We start from the raw sequence: 16,206 nt of genomic DNA, 5'->3' as shown, positions 1-16,206 counted from the left end.
ACGGAGAGGTCCCAGCCTGCAGGCTTCCTGGGCTTGGACCCGCCCTTATGCTGAGGCTAGGGCATGGAAGTTTGGAGGATGTGATGAGGTGTGGTCTTGTCAAGGAACCTGGGTGTGGCAGGCTCCCTTGGTGGTGGTGGGGGGGGTACGAATATCTGAGTTCTAGGCCTGGCCCTGCCTACAGCTAACTGCGTGAGCCGTCTACACCGTCTACACTGGAGCTCAGAGTCTTCAGTTCCACTGCTGACGTAAGGAGTCAGAATCTGCATTTTAATAAGACACACTGGTGACTCATACGCACATTAGAATTGGGGAAACCTGCCCCCTAACATTAGTCTGCGGTTCGAGTGCTAATGGTGGTGACTCCGGCCCGTGTCCGGAGGCTTAGGGGCCTCCTCTGGGATATGAAGGCGTTGCACCAGATGACTTCTGTGGTAGGGGGTATGATAGCATTCCCAGATGCGAGATTGAGCCCTCACACTAGGTTTGTTGGGTCAGATACTATGTTTACATGTTTTTGTTTTTTTTAGAATAAGGTGCCAGTATTTAAAAATTGGGAAACTTCACATAAATATCCAGACTTCAGGCTTTAATTGAAAAATTGAACAATTTGGGAAGCGGGCCACATTCCACCTGCCACTCATCAGTGTCCCCATGCAAAGTACTGGTACAACCCTCCCTCCAAACGTTTCCCAACCACTGATACTTTGAGGATCAAGTCCCAGGCGCCTCTTAGAACATGAAAAGTGGGGCGCCTGGGTGGCTCAGTCGGTTAAGCAGCTGCCTTCTGCTCAGGTCATGATCTCAGGGTCCTGGGATCGAGTCCCGCGTGGGGCTCTCCGCTCAGTCAGCGGCAAGTCTGCTTCTCCCTCTTTCTCTGTGACCTCTCTCGCTTTCTCTCTCTCAAATAAATAAATAGAACCTTTAAAAAAATAAAATAAAACATGAAAAAATGCTCAGCCTCACTCAATATGAGAATTACAAATCAAACCTACATTGAGTCGCCATTTCCCACCTGTCTCACTAGCAAAGATAAGAAAGTTTGATAACACACTGTGGACAAGGGTGGAGGAAAATGGTCCCCTCACATACTAGGGAAAGTAAGTTGGTACGATCTCTAAGATGGATAATCTCGCATCATCCTTCACAATTACCAATAACACCTACCCTTTGACCAAATAATACCAGTTCTTGAAGTTGATCCACAGACACTTGCACACATGGGAAACGTTAATTCTAATGCACACATAGAAGATTAGTCATTGCAGTGCTGTTTGTAAAATGCATGGAACTATGGATTGAACTAACCTAATTGCCTATTGATAGGGGACTGGCTAGGTAAATTATAGGACAGCCATATGATTAAATAATGAGGATCTCTTTATGTTATGATATGGAAGGAGTATTTCCAAAATATTTACTGAAAAAGGAAGGGTGCAGAACAGCATGCGAGGTCCAAAACCCTTGTATGGCAGAGAGTATTTGTGAAAAGATGCCCAAGGACCTGGTAACATTGACTGTCCCTGGGGACAGGACCTTGGAGACTGGGGTACAAGGGTGGGAGGTAGTCTTCTTACTATCCACACTTCCATATCAGTTGAACTTTGAGCCGTGTTGATGTGTTACCTACTCAAAGAATGAAAACTACAATCTTGCAGAGACCTAGATTCTGTGATTCTGACACTATATGATTCTAACGTTTTATAACTTGGTGAGCCCAACTTATTACAACTCTGGAAGGCTCATCTCTTACGAGGCCAAGGCCCTCATAATCTGGGGGCAGGGGTTCTCCTGGGTCGCCATCCCTGCCCTGTCCCTGAGTCAGGCCATGTAGCCCCTGTGAGCTTGAGCAGCCCTGCAGGAGGGCTCCCTAGCCAACACGGTACAGATGCATGAACTTTGGCATGTCCTAGCGATGCATCCCTTGGGCCCCTGCTTCCCTCCTTCACCTTCTCTGTCCTCCCAGGGGAGCCTTCTCAGTGGTGCGCAGGTGTGTGAAGGTGCTGGCTGGCCAGGAGTATGCTGCGAAGATCATCAACACCAAGAAGCTCTCGGCCAGAGGTAGGTGGCAGATCCATGCCTTACCCGCCCTCTGGGGCTCTTCTTCCCTCAACGCCTTGGGTTAGAAGCCGGACCTGGGTCTGTCCCCCTGGGTGATGCTGCAGGGGGGAGATTCTTCTTCCTGTGGGCATTATGAGAACAGATCCCTCCATTTTCCTTCCTTAGGGGATCTAGACTGGAGGCCACAGCCCCTCAGACAGGCCAGGCTCTCTGCCTCCCACCCAGGTGAAGGCTAAGGTACCAGGTGGGACTTCCTTTCCCTGCCCTTCTCTTACTTGCTTCCTTTCTCATCTCCAGACCTGTGCAACCACCATTCCCTTACCTGGCTCCTTACAAGGCTGGCCCTTTTTCAACCTTCAGGCCTCAGATCAATGTCACATCCTTTGAGAGACTTCCCCAACCCCTACATCTGAGGGCGTCTCCCCCATTTTATATCTGTTATTACTGTTTACCTTCTTTGTGGCTTTCCCCCAGTCTGCACTTATCCCATTTGCTGGCTTGGTCCCTTATTAAGCATGCATCTTGACCATAAGCTCCAAGAGGTCAGGGATGGCTTTCATTCCCTGCTATACCCAGTACCTGGGACAGCACCCAACACATCCCAGCGCTCCACCAGTGTCCAGTAAACTCCAGGTGCATTCCACTTCAGCCACACCGGTCTGCTCTCTCAACCCTAAATATTCCCTAGAACAGTAGCTCCCAAACCTGTCCTCACCCTGGAACCCCTGCAGAGCCTCAAAAACTCCTGATGCCTGGGCCCTGCCTCCAGAGGTTGTGACTTCATCCATGTGGGGGTGTGACCTGGGTTTGGAAAAAAAAATCCCCAGGTAATTCCGGTTTGGAAGTGGTCCTAGACCAGCAGCGTCAGCATCACCAGGAGATTGCTAGAAATGCACATTCTTGTTTCCAGACTTAAGGAATCAGGATCTGCATTTAAAAAAAAAAAAAAAAGGGATCTGCATTTTACCAAGATGTCCTGGTGATCTGTGTGGGTATTGGAACTTGGAAAGCCTGCCCAGAAGCCGTGCTTCGTGCCCTTAGCCTGTGGCTAGAACGGTAGTGGTAGTAATCGGGGTCAATGTGTTGGGGAAGGTTATCTTCAAAAATCCAATGCCCGCTCTGAATGCTGTCTAAGCTGCCTTGGGGACCGCCGGGTGAGGCGGGTACAAGTGCAGCATGGGAGATGTCATGGGGTGGTCAGGTGGTCAGGTGTTTACTTGGCATAGCGGCAGCTGTGTTGGGGCCGGGGCCCAGCAGGTGCGGGGTTCACGGAGGCTGGTACAGGATGTTCACATGGTCCCCCGAAGGCCTCCCAGCAGGCCCCGTGTTGGACCGCGTGGTGCTGCCTTTCATCTCTCTGGCTCAGTGCTGCTGGGAGCCCAGCTCCTTCTCCTAGTTACTGAACTCCCCCGTAGGCAGCCAGTGTCCTGCGGGGAGAAGAGGCTGGGCATGTGGAGGGTGGTTCTCTGAGGGCCGGGGGCCGAGACGGCACACATTCAGCATGGAAGCCGGTGTGGAAGGATGACACCCGTGGGAAGTCTGGGGCCAGAGCCGGGGGGTGGGGGGGAGGGCGGAGCCAGGGCGGCTAGGGCGGCCCCATGTCCAGAGGCTGGGGTCTGCCTTGCTTCCTGTGGGACGAGTGGCAGTCTGGCGCCCTCTCTGTGCTTTGATCAAAGGAGATGTCCCAATCCCTGAGATACGGAGGGGGCAAGATTAGGGCCACGACTGGGGGTGACAGGTTGAGGTTGCTTCAAAATGAGGGAGGGTCAGGAGTCAGGGTCCTCCCTGGATGCTGGAGCGCTTGGGTCAGTTCACTCAGAGCGACACCTCTCCCCGCCGCCTGGTTCTCTCTCTCTCTCTCTCTCTCTCTCTCCCCCTCCCTCCCTCTCTCTCTCTCACACACACACATACACACTCTGACAGGAAGAGACAGATGTGTATGAGGGACAATGGAAGGGGCACTGCCTCCTTTCTGGAAGGTGACTAAGCATTCCTTGGGCAGTGTGGACTCTGGGCCGTGCCACGACGAAATCAGCAAGTCCCCTGTCTTTGGCAATTTGTTGAGGCTTTGCCATCCTTACAGTAAGGTGGCCCGGGGCCTAGGTGAGTGTGGAGGGTGGGAGTGTGGAGGTTCTCAGGCGAGCCTTCTCAAACAAGTCTGCCAACTGCCGACTCTTCTCTCCCCAGCGGGAGAGGAAGAGCGGAGCTGCTTCTAGCAGGTTCCTTTGTTTTCCACCCATGGTGCCTGGGGAGAGGAGAAGTTTGATGCTGACTGTTTGGCAACATACTCTAAGCTGCTCCTGCTGGCACTCCCTGGGGACTTTGGCAGCTCCCGGCAGGGGCCTGCCCACCCGGGGTGTCCATCCTCCCCCCCACCCAGAGCTGCAGCTCCCCCTTCCCCACCAGAGTCCGCCTCTTCTTCTGTTGAGTGGCTCCCCAACCCAAGAGATATTTTTTCCTATGTATTTTAAAGCTACTCTTCTAAGATAAAATGCTCAAAGTGTCAACAATTTCAAGAAGTCATAAAGGGGCGCCTGGGTGGCTCAGTTGGTTAAGCGACTGCCTTCGGCTCAGGTCATGATCCTGGAGTCCCTGGATCGAGTCCCTGGATCGAGTCCCGCATCAGGCTCCCTGCTCGGCAGAGAGCCTGCTTCTCCCTCTGACCCTCCCCCCTCTCATGTGCTCTCTGTCTCTCTCATTCTCTCTGTCTCAAATAAATAAATAAAATCTTTAAAAAAAAAAAAAAGAAGTCATAAAGACATGGAATGGGAAGTGAAATTTTTGCCTGTCTCAGGCCCTGCCAGATCCCCTCGGGGGCCTTTAAAAAAAAACACGGCTGCCTTAGTTCTACCCTGGAGGGCTGGAGTCAGTAGGTGAGGCCCAAGCTCCTGCACTGAAAAACTCCCGTCTGCAGTGATGATAGCCAGTACGCTCAGGGAGAACTCCCTGCCAGGGCCTCCAGAGGCTTCCCAGCCCCAGCCTCACCCAGCGCACAGAAGACACTCATTAGCATTTTAGGGGACGCTGGGCACATGGATGTGGCTGGTGCAGCCAGGGGTGACTGACGGGGGTACAGAGACCTCCACAGTAACCACTGTCCACCCGAGCGCTGAGGGCTCACTTCCTCTGCTCCCTGGCAACCAGTCCCGGGACATGGGGTGAGAAGCATGGCGTGAGCTCATTCAGGCTGCCCCTGAGCCTCAGGCCCATGCTGTGAAGGAGGCAGTGAGACAGATGCTTCCCGTTTTCCTCATCTTACTCCCCACTCCTGCCTGGCACTCTTGGCCCTTGGAATTATTCCTCTAACCTCCCAGGATCAGGAGCCCTGTTGAGGCCCTCTAGAGGGTGGGGACATTTCCTCTTCCAAGACTTGGAAGCCTATTTTCTTCCCTGGTTCCTGTGCCTCTGGCAGGAGTCCCACCCCTCCCCCCTGCCCCCGCCCCACTTTGCAGGCAGAGCCTTCCGGGCTTCCTGATTGTACTTCCCCCATGCTCTGCTGTCTTGCCCTGCCCTGCTAGCACTATCTGGCCCCAGGAACTTCACCCTGAACTTTACTTTCACTCGCCCCTGCCTGCCAAGCTCTTGGGCAGGGCAGGGCCCCTTAACCCCAACACCCTGGAGGCCTGCCCCTAGGGAGGGAAGGAGAAGGTTCACAAGGTATCATAGTGAGCATTAGGGGGCAATCCTTCCAGGTACCTGGACAGGAGGTTTCCCTCAGGCCTTTCACCATGTGGGACTGTATCAAGCTGAAAGGACTGATTTATCAATTAATTATTTATGAGAATGGGAGGCAATGTAGTATAGTAATTTTGAACATGGGTTGAAATCCCAGCTCTGCCATTTCTTAGCTATGGGACCTTGGACAAGCTGCTTAGTGACTCTGGGCCCTGGGGCATGGCCGTGACTGACGGACAAGGTCTTGCTCTCATTGCACCTGTTCTCTAGGGAGGAAGACTGGAAAGAACATTAAACATATAAATAAGCGAGGTAAACTTTAGGTAGCAACGAGTTATAAAGAAAATGAGACAGGAGAGTGGGGAAGTGATGGGGGGCAGGAGGGACCCTCAGAAAAGGCAGCCAGGGAAGCTCTCTGAGGAGGTGATACTGTGTTGGACCTGCCTGAGGAGAAGGAGGCAGCCATGAGAAGACCCAGGGCAAGAGCATTCTAGGCAAAAGGCCCAGCAAGTGCAAAGGCCCTGAGGTGGGAAGGGGCATGGTGTGCGTGAGGCCAGAAAGGTGGCCACTGTGGCTGAAGCTCCAAGGCCAAGATGAGGCAGGACCAGCGGGGTCTGGCTGGCCGTGGTGAAGAGTTTGGATTGCAAGTACAATGCGGAGTTTGAAGAGTTGTTGGAGAGTTTGAAGCCAGGGAGAGACAGCATCTAATTCATGTTTTAATAAGAGGTCCTTTGCTGCCAAAGATGATTGGCTGGAGGGGGGAGAACATCCAGGAGTGGTTCCTCAGAGCTGTGGGTTCTAAGGAGGCTTCACCACCTTATTAAGTGACTTTGATAATGGGGCTCCTCCTTATCACTGGGCCTCAGTTTCCTTACCTATAGAACAGAGCAAGGCCTCAGAGGTCAAGAGAAACACAATCCCTACTTTCTTTGAGGAATGTTAGAAAATAAAAACATGTCAGAGTTACAAAAACTGTTGAATAACATATATGTTTACATAAATTCAACAAATTAATGCTTTTAGCCCAGAAATTTGCAATGTGGTGTGATTGGACTATGCGCAAGATGATAGCCAGATTTATAAAAAGTCAGCTCCTGGCATTTCTGGCAGTGAGGGCTGGCCATCAGGCCCAAGTCTGAGGCTGTGTGACCTGCGTGTCCTTTCAGTGCTGCTCACGTGGTGGGGAAACATCAGAATTCTGCATTTGGGTCCCTCGTCCCCTGAATGTATAGTCTGGACCAGCCTTGTACCCTGAATGTATAGCCTCCAGCCCCCTCTGATAGGCCCCACTTGACCAGCCTGATCTCTGGTTCTTCTGCTGGGGATGGGTGGGGTGGGGGACAGGGTTGTAGGGCTAGGGGAGTGTCCAGCTGTCCTCAGTCCACTGAGGGCCCTCAGCAGCTCTGGATGGAGATGCCCCTCCTTTGTGTGGGAATTGGCCTCCTGCCATCCTGGAGGATGTGGAAGAAGGCTGGGAGGGAGGGGGGACCAGGGGGGATGTCCCCCAGTGTAGACAACCTCCCCCCCTAGCCCCTAGTCCACCTGCTGCTGGGGAGATGTGCTTACCCTCTGTGGAGACAGGAGTGGACTTAATTGCTTTGCTGACGAAAAAGCCCCATTTCAGTGTTGCTCTTGGCTTCTGCAGCCCCTGGAGGAAGGCCAGTGATTGCTCTACTAAAGGGGCAGGGGCAAGGGGAGCTGGCTGCCTGGGGACAAGGGCTGGGACTTTCTCCCTCCTTATTGCCCTCCTTGGTGGCTGCCTGCTCTGAAGGGGCTAGTCAGAGACTGGAGTTCTAATCCGGACTTCTGCCGCTGAGAGTCTGCGTGAGGTCCCTCCTATGCGCCCCGATTTTCCCATTCAGAAATTGGGGGCAGATGGAGGCGGCGGCGCTGAGTCAGGGCGTGGAGAGCAGTGTAGCACGGTAAAGCTCAGCCCTGGGTCCTGACTGCCTGGTGCAAAGTGCGGTGCCACTCATCACCGGGGGTGCGACTCTGAGCCGGGTACTTGGCTTCTACGCACCTCTGTAAGGTTCGGACGTGATAGCACCTCCCTCAAGGGGTTGTTGTGAGAATTTGAGATGGATATAAAGGTGCTCTGCACAGTGCCTGGCACATAGTAAATATTCTACTGGCTCCCTTCGTATTGTTCTGGGTTTTTTTTTTTTTTTTAAGATTTTATTTATTTATTTGACAGAGAGAGAGACAGCGAGAGCAGGAACACAAGCAGGGGGAGCGGGAGAGGGAGAAGCAGGCTTCCCGCGGAGCAGAGAGCCTGATGCAGCAGGGCTCGATCCCAGGACCCTGGGGTCATGACCTGAGCCGAAGGCAGACGCTTAACGACTGAGCCACCCAGGCGCCCTTGTTCTGGTTTTTAAAATTAAGGCATTAACTATGGAGTTGTGAGAAAAGCACCAGAAAGGAAATTGAGAAGTGCATAAAATGGGGACAGTGATGCCCACAGCGCAGGGTGGTTGGGAGGACTGAAGAGAGTCACGGGAAGGATTGTTCCCAGCAGCCTCAGAGCGGGAGACCACGGGGGCAGATCCTGAACAAAGCCTCTCTCCCTGGGGGTCTGGACAAAAGTCCTGGAAAGCAGGTGTGAGAGCTCCGGGTAAAGCCCCTGCAGATTATTTGGGGCTCTCTGTGTCCCCTGTAAGGGAGTCGGCCTCTGTGAATGAATACAGCTCTTCTCCTGCAGAGAAATATACACTCCCTTAGAAAGGTTCATCATTCAATGGTTTATTCTTTAATTCAATTATTTCTTGAGCACCTACTATGTGCCAGGCATTTGAGTAGATGCCAGGGGTACAACAGAGACCAAGCTCTTGCCCTTAAGGGTAAAGGTATCCATGAGCCAAAGTGAGATGTGTTGTCCCGGGACCCTGACCACACAGAGGAGGGGCCCCTACCAGGCTGCCAGGAGAGGGTATATCTAAGGATAGGTGGGAGTGACGGGGTGATGGCCAGTGAAGGACAGGTGGGAGGTTGAGAGGGAAAGTTCCAAGCTGAGAGAACCACATGGGTGGTTCTGAGAGGACTGAGCGGGGTGGGTCTGGAGAAGTGCCATTTAGCACTTCAGTCTGGCCAGAGCGCCGTGCGTGCAAGGGGCAAGGCTGGAGGCAGGGCAGCAGAAGCCTGCCCTGGGGGGGGGCGTTGCAGGCTCTGCAGATGGGGCTCAGGGATGCACCTCATTTGAGAGCCCCGGAAACCAAGGCCCAGAGAGAGGAAGGGACTTCTGAGGCCCTGCAACCCTGCCCCCCACCACCCCGCCTCTGCTGCATCCCACCGCCTTCCTGGAGAACCCAGGGGCCCTGCCAGAAAGGCCAGCTTATGTGGGGGGATGGGGGCCCAGGGGCTGCCCTGGGAGGTGCAGAGCATAAGAGGCCATGAAGAGGCAGAGACGGAGTGGGTGAAGTTCCCTCCCTCATCTGGGACTCACCTGGGCATCTGGGTTTCAGACCATCAGAAGCTGGAGCGCGAAGCCCGCATCTGCCGCCTGCTGAAGCACCCCAACATCGGTGAGCTGTGGGGGGTGCATGAGGGGCGTGGGTGGAGCCTGGCCCTGCGCCCCTGCCTGAGCTGGTGGGCCTTCTGGGCAGGTGGGGGGTAGCTGCTCTCTTCTCTGGGGATGGCGGCAGTAGTGATGGGAAAGGGGGTGACTTTAATGGTCTCCACATTTCTCAGAGACCAGCTTGGTTGGGGAGAAGGTGAAGAAGGGGCCCTTCCTCCTGTAGCCCACGCTGCCGGCAGCCTCCTTCAGAAAAGCTGTTTCAGGAAAACTCCCGAAGCTCTGAGAGAGGCAAAAATAGGCCAGGCGTGGCCTTGACCATAACGGCCCACTCCCCAAACCTACCCCAAGCTGAGTCAGCCTGGCACTATGACCTGCCCACCTACCTAGACCAGCAGCCTGCCTGCCCCTCAGAGGCAGGCTCCGAGGTGGCCACTGCCCCGGGGTAGACTGAGCACCTGCTGCCGGGGAGAGGCTGGGCCTAGACCACGCATCACTGCCTGACCTCCCCTCTTCCCCCATGCATGACTGGGGGTCTGCAACCCTGCCCATCAGGGTTCTGAGTTGGGGTGGTGTGGCCAGGGGCGGGTGGGGGGAGGGCCGGAAGAGCAGATTCTAGATATAGTTCTGTCAGGGAATGGCTGTGTGACCTTGGGTGGGATCCCTGCCCTCTCTGAGCCACTTTCCCCCATCTGCACAAGGAGACACCCTCTGCATCATCTGGGCATCCTGTTAAAAGGTAGATTCTGGTTCAGCGGGTTTGGGTGGGTTCCAAGATTTTGCATTTCTGACACGCTCCAAGGCGATGCCAAGGCTGCAGTTTCGGATCCCACTTTGAGGAACAAGGCCTAGATGCTCTTCTAAGGAATATTCCAACTCTGACAGCCACCAAGCCTTTGCCCTTGGGAAGGAAGCATCTCTCTGTGCCCAGAGCCCCAAGGGTTAACTCTCCTGCTGGAGAGAAGCATCTCCGTCTGCTATTTATACCCGAAAGGCACCTCCCCTTCCCTGGGCCCTGTGAAGGGGAGCAGAACTGCGCAGACAGCAGCCAGAAGCTCCAGGACCAGAATCAGAGGAGGGGCAGCAAGGCGGCCAGGGAGGGCAGCAGCCCTGCTTGTACCCCGATCCCTGGCCTGCTGGCGGACTCACTGTGTGACCTTGGGCGGCTCCTGCCCTCTCGGGGCCTCCAGCCGCCCAGCACTGTGATGGAGGGGTGGGGAGGGAGCTCCGACCACAAAGTCCCATGGTTCTTAGAAAGGCTGGCGGCCCCAGAGGAAGGAGGCGGGGAGTGTGTGTGTCAGTGTGTGTTGCTGCCCACGCGGTGGTTTCAGTTCGACACTGCGTCCTCCACCCTCCCCTGCCCCCCATACATGGGGAGCAGTACCTTATGAGCTCTGGGGCTGACAGACTGCAGCTCAAATCCTGGGTTTGCTGCTTGATTGCTGTGTGACCCTGGACATGTTGCTGAACCACTCTGAAGCTCAGTTTCCTCATCTGGAAAATGGCAATGATACCCTCCTCATAGGGTTGTGATGATTAATTAAAGCATAGCACCATGACAGTCCCGAGGTAAGTGCCGTTCCCCTTTTTCCTCAGTCCACCCCTTCCCACCAAACGACCTTACCCGAAAACATGCTTCTCATTCCTCTGAGCCATCACGATGTTCGGTCACCAGTTTGGGGCGCTGTATTTAACGTGGTGGTTAAGAGAATGGGGTTTGCACCTGGGGTCCAATCCCAGCTCGGCATTCACAGGTGTTGGAGCGTGCGCGGGCTATGAGGGTAATCGCGGTAGCCACCCTTTACAACTGTTGGGTGAGCTAAATGAGAAATTGCAAGGGAAGCACTTAGCACAAGCCTGGCCCGTGGTAAAGTCTCAGAAATGGCACTTCATCGTCATCATCATTGAGGCCTTTACTCCTTCCTTCCTTCCTTCCTGCACCTGACGGCAAGGGTATCCGGGGCCCCACCACATGCCAGGGCCTCTGCTGGGGGCTGAGGACGGGCAGAAGGAGTGGGGATGGGGTTGGGGTCGGAGTGGCTGATGCACAGGGACGTGGAGAGCAGAGCTGAGCCCCAGACCAGGTGGATTTGGGGAAGAACCCCGAAGCTATCTCAGGGCTGGAAGGGCCCTGGAGGGTGCTGCTTCCTGAGCCTCTAAGCATCTCACTTCTAAGTCGATGATAATCTGCCCGAAGAAGTGCAGAGAGGTGCAGCTGTGGATGCAGAACCTGAGAGGCGAATCTGTGCATGGAAGTGCTAGACTGAGTCCTAGTCATGCGGCTCGGTGACTCTAACCAGGCTTACTCGCTGCTCCCCATGTGTGGTTGGTGTGCAGCCCCGGGGGGACCAGGTCAGGGAGGCCCTGGCTCAGCACAGGAGGGTCCAACTATGCTGTGCACGCGGGACAGGGACAGTGCCCCACACCTGCTGATGGGGCCGACTCCGAAGGCCACCCCACGGAGCAGGGGACACCCTGAGAGTTTAGCAGGGGATTTGGAGTGGGCAAGAGAAGTGAGGCTGGTCAATGAGGAAGATGACAGTGTCTACATTTGTCAAGTTCTTGCCGGAGCCGGGCACTGTGTTGAAGGCTTTGCAAGCATCATCGATTAACCCCCTGCAGCAGGCCAGTGGGTTACCACTATGGGTAGGACAGGAGGCTCAGAGAGGCTACCTAATTTGCCCAAAGTTAACACAGCTTATAGGAGGCAGATCTGGGAGGTGAGCCCAGCAAGACTGACTACAGAGCCCATCTTCCCAGCCATTCCACTGAGCTTCCCACGGGGGCATCAGGAGTGTGCTGTCAGCGGGCAGAGGGTAGGGCAGCAAGCACTACCTTTCAATTTCCAAGAAAAAAAACTAATCACTGTTGGAAATATGAAAGGAATGTCAGAAATTCGTGAGTCCAGCTATATAAATGAAAACTAGGTTACAGATCTGTTGGATCTCTGGCAATATAAAAAGTCACAAACTGGCAGCTTAGCTCAATGACCACAGACGTGTCAATCTCTACGAGGTGGTGAGACTCTTTCATACCCTGTGACGGCTCTTGAATCTTTCTTTTCCTCTTCGGCTTTGGACTGTTCTTTCTCAGGGCAGCCTTCACTGATGGGAGGAGAGGTTTTATGTGTCCTGTCTCCTGTGTTCTGAGCTGTGATGGTGCCACCTCTCAGGGACTAAAGGCCACCCCAGTGCCCTTATGCAGGTGGGGGCTGGAATCCAGCCTTTGTCCCCCTTGTCTGGCTGCTTAGAGGGCAGCCCTTTTTTTTTTTTTTTTAAGATTTATTTATTTATTTGAGAGAGAGAGAGATTACGAGCAGGGGGGAGGGGTAGAGGGAGAGGGAGAAACCGGCTCCCTGCTCAGTAGGGAGCCGGATGTGGGACTTGATCCAAGGACACTGGGATCATGACCTGAGCGAAAGGCAGAGGCTTACCCGACTGAGCCACCCAGGCTCCCGGAAAGGGTTTTTTTTTTTAAACTTTATCTTGATACACTAAGAATGCAAGTTTATTGTAGATCAATGAGAAGACAATTTTTGAAGTATCTTCTATAACCTTGGTACTTAGCGCTAATACTGTATGATACATGTTTCCGTATGACACATGATGTGTCTGTACCTTCTCAAGTGTTTCTCTACGTGTTGTCTCAGGTCAGGTTTCTTAGAAGCAGAGCCTAAGGCAGGGATTCAGATGTTTGTGATCTATTGAGCGTGTGCTCCCAGGGGAGACCTGCAAGAGACGGGGTGAAGCAGGATGGAGAACGGGAAGGAATTGACCAAGGATGTGGCCTCAGGTCAAGTCTAAGTTTGACCCGATTCCAGGTGTGTCTACAGGATGCCGTGGGGAGGTCTCTGGAACATAAATCCTGTTTTGGGGGTGTCCCTCCCTAAGACAAGGAGACTGGCCCTTTGCATGGACGCTGACTTCCTGAGTTAGTCCGTCATTGGCTGCAGGCTGCAGGTAACCTCGTACACAAGGCGGCTCAGCAGTAGAGGGTAATTCTCCAGCGAAGGGGAGTAAACGTGAGCTGTTAGCAGCCACCTCTCGCAGAGGCTGCAGGATGGCTGGCCCGGCTTACAGAAGGAGAGCCGGCCAGGGCACCAATCTAGGGTTGTCAGATTCGGCGTACGGAATATACAGGATGCTCATTTCAATACACATATACATGTCAAAAACCAAGCATACCTTTGCTTTGAAATGCATTAAAAAATTGAAATAGATGAATAGATAGAGGAATGGTTAGAAATGTAGTAAAACAAGTATAAGAAAGGATTGATGATAGAACCTAAGTGGTAGGTAGATGGGTGTTCACTTGAGTGTACGTGTGAATTTTTTTATAATGAAATGTTATTTAAAAAATTAAAGCAGGGTTATGTAATATGTACTCTGATTTTTAGTTTTGCTTTGCAATATATTTAAAACAGGGGCGCCTGGCTGGCTCAGTGGGTAGAGCATGTGACTCTTGGTCTCAGGGTCAAAAGTTCCAGCCCCACATTGAGTGTCGAGCTTACTTAAGAATAAAATAAAATATATTTAAAATACCAGTCATTTAGAAATACATATCATCATTTAAGAATTAAAAAAATTTTAATTTAAATTTGTGTTCCCGAGGTGCCTGGTTGGTCCAGTCAGTGGAGTGTGTGACTCTTGATCTCAGGGTTGTGAGTTCTAGGCCTGTGTTCAGTGTAGAGATCACTTAAATAAATAAATCTTTTAAAGAAATTTATGTTCCTATCCTCCTCCATCTCTGGTTATCTCTCCCCTGTCCAGTAGTAGATATACTCTGGTATATTTGACGCCTGCCTCTTCAAACTTTACGTGCAGATAGGAGAACCATAAGCCATTGAAGGGACTCAATACTGAGTCAGAAATATATGCACATGGCCAGAATTCAAATGGCACTAGGGCTCACAGTGAAAACATAGTCTCACTCACCCACCACTCCTACTCTCTCGATTCCCCTCCCCAAGGTCCCCCAGTGCCCACTTTTTGTATCCTTCCAGAGAGGCTTATGCCGTAAACAGGCTTAACTACATCTTTTTTAAGAAGTACCGTGCATACTGTTTTGCACTTTGCGTTTTTGCCAAACAACATAATTCAGAGAAGATTCTGAACCAGGGGATACGTAACTGCCGTATTATTTTAACAGCTGTGTAATCTTCCGTTGTATGACGTATCCTGATTCTCTGAGCACGTACCCCACTCCGTAGCCGTTTTTAGGCTGCGGCTCAGGGAAGGATGTGAAGCTGTCCTGGGAGAAAATGCGGTTGGTTGGCAGGGTACAGCCCCCCAGAGGCAGCCCTGGGCCTTGGGCCCTTCCTTCCAGAATCTCAGGGGGGTAATTTTGGGAGCTCTGGGCTCCTGGGAGTCTTGCCCCTGTTCTTGGTAAGTGGGGTATGAAGAGATGACAGTTTCTCAGCATGCCCAACTCAGGGACTGCGGTCCTCCCACCAACCCCGCTCTCTTATCCACACCTGGATGCACAGCAGGGTTCTTTCCCGGGGCCGGCACTGGGCAAACACCGACTGTGTGCCTCGTGGAATTCTCACAACGAGCCTGCAGGTGCAGGAGTTTCATTCTCATCGTCCAGGCCAGAAAAGAGAGGCTCAGAAAGGTGTAGCACCCGACCTGCCTGAAACCACACAGCTAGCACGTGGTGGAGATCCGAGCCACAGGCTATTTCCACGATGCCAGCCTGCCCAGCAAGGAAGCCGAGGGTTGGAGAAAGGAAGAGGCCAAACTTTGACCAAAGCAGGGAGGGGTCTTCCATCTTTAAACCTGGGCCTCTTTTGATGATGCCCGAGGTCAGTGAGCCATCGTTCGCTTGCATTTGTCAAAGCACCTGTTACCTGGCTTGTGCTCAGTGCCTGCGAAATTGGCATGTTGGCCGTTGGAGGGGTGAGGTGAGAGGGCAGGAGGGGGTGGGAAGCAGTGCTTCCGGGTTAACTGGCTGCCTGGGCCCCTCCCACAGTCCGGCTCCACGACAGCATCTCCGAGGAGGGACACCATTACCTGATCTTCGACCTGTGAGTTTGGGCCCACCCCGGGAGGTACAAGGGCTCTAGGCGCAGCCTGAGCAGGGATGACCTAGCTGGGTCCCTTGGCCTGATTCCCAAATGCCCCCAGGCTGGGCTGAATTCCCTCTCCCGAGATAAAAGTTTCCCGAATGTCGTAGGCCTGCCACCCAAACAGTGCACATGGGTCTCCCTGAAACGCCAACACACACTTGTTCCTTTCGTTGTCTTATTGTTTTGTTTCTATTTGTGGACAGCGATGCTGGCTTTCCACGTCTAGTGGCAATATAAAGTTTCCTTTGGAGTAATTTTAAAGTTTTGAAAGCCAGTCAGTTGAATGAAAAACAATAACGAAATGATAGGTAGAAGATAGAAGACGCTGGTCCCATCTGCAAAAAACCGTTAATCATGGGGAGGACTCTGCCCGTGTGGGTACATGGGAAATCTCTGTGCCTTCTGCTCAATTTTGTTGTGTGCTTCAAGTTACTCTAAAATATAAAGTCTATGAAACAAGCAAACAACAACAACAACAAAAACCCCAGCCCTTGGGCTTCCTAATGAACCTCAGTGATATGCTCTGAGTGTCCCACCCCCTGTCCTAACTCCAGCCTGGACCCAGTGGGAGAGAAGGGCAAGTCATGGAGGGAGGGAAGTCAGGGGAAGGGCGGGCTGGGAGCCAGGAAGAGGGCTGCGACAGGAGGCGCCCGCGGGGCCCCTGGTGTTCCTCCGTTTGGGCTGAGATTCTGAGGTCCCTGGGTCCCGCCCTTAGCTTCCTGGAGACTCTTCCAGAAGAGGCAGCACCGGGGAACTCTGTGGGAGGGTGACTCTGTGCCTGTCTCCCCAGGGTTACCGGTGGGGAGCTGTTTGAGGACATTGTGGCCCGGGAGTATTACAGTGAGGCTGATGCCAGGTGAGTGCCGGGTGCAGCCTGGCGATGGTGCGAGGGGCG

The 16,206-nt window shown here is 53.2% G+C and overlaps 1 protein-coding gene across 1 annotated transcript in view; it reads left to right on the top strand.

The window, feature by feature from the left end:
* CAMK2A (calcium/calmodulin dependent protein kinase II alpha) overlaps positions 1–16,206 on the top strand; it is a 60,935-nt gene that overhangs the window by 13,389 nt on the left and 31,340 nt on the right. Inside the window, exons 2-5 of the mRNA XM_081825797.1 lie at positions 1,967–2,061; positions 9,195–9,254; positions 15,215–15,269; positions 16,102–16,167. Coding sequence (XP_081681923.1) covers positions 1,967–2,061; positions 9,195–9,254; positions 15,215–15,269; positions 16,102–16,167 — 276 coding nt within the window. The remainder of the gene's footprint in view (positions 1–1,966; positions 2,062–9,194; positions 9,255–15,214; positions 15,270–16,101; positions 16,168–16,206) is intronic.

This window comes from Leptonychotes weddellii, chromosome 7 (genome assembly GCF_054177405.1).
Source record: "Leptonychotes weddellii isolate Sample4059 chromosome 7, ASM5417740v2, whole genome shotgun sequence".
In the NCBI taxonomy this organism is placed as follows: domain Eukaryota; kingdom Metazoa; phylum Chordata; class Mammalia; order Carnivora; family Phocidae; genus Leptonychotes; species Leptonychotes weddellii.
This window is presented reverse-complemented; position numbering and strand designations above follow the sequence as displayed.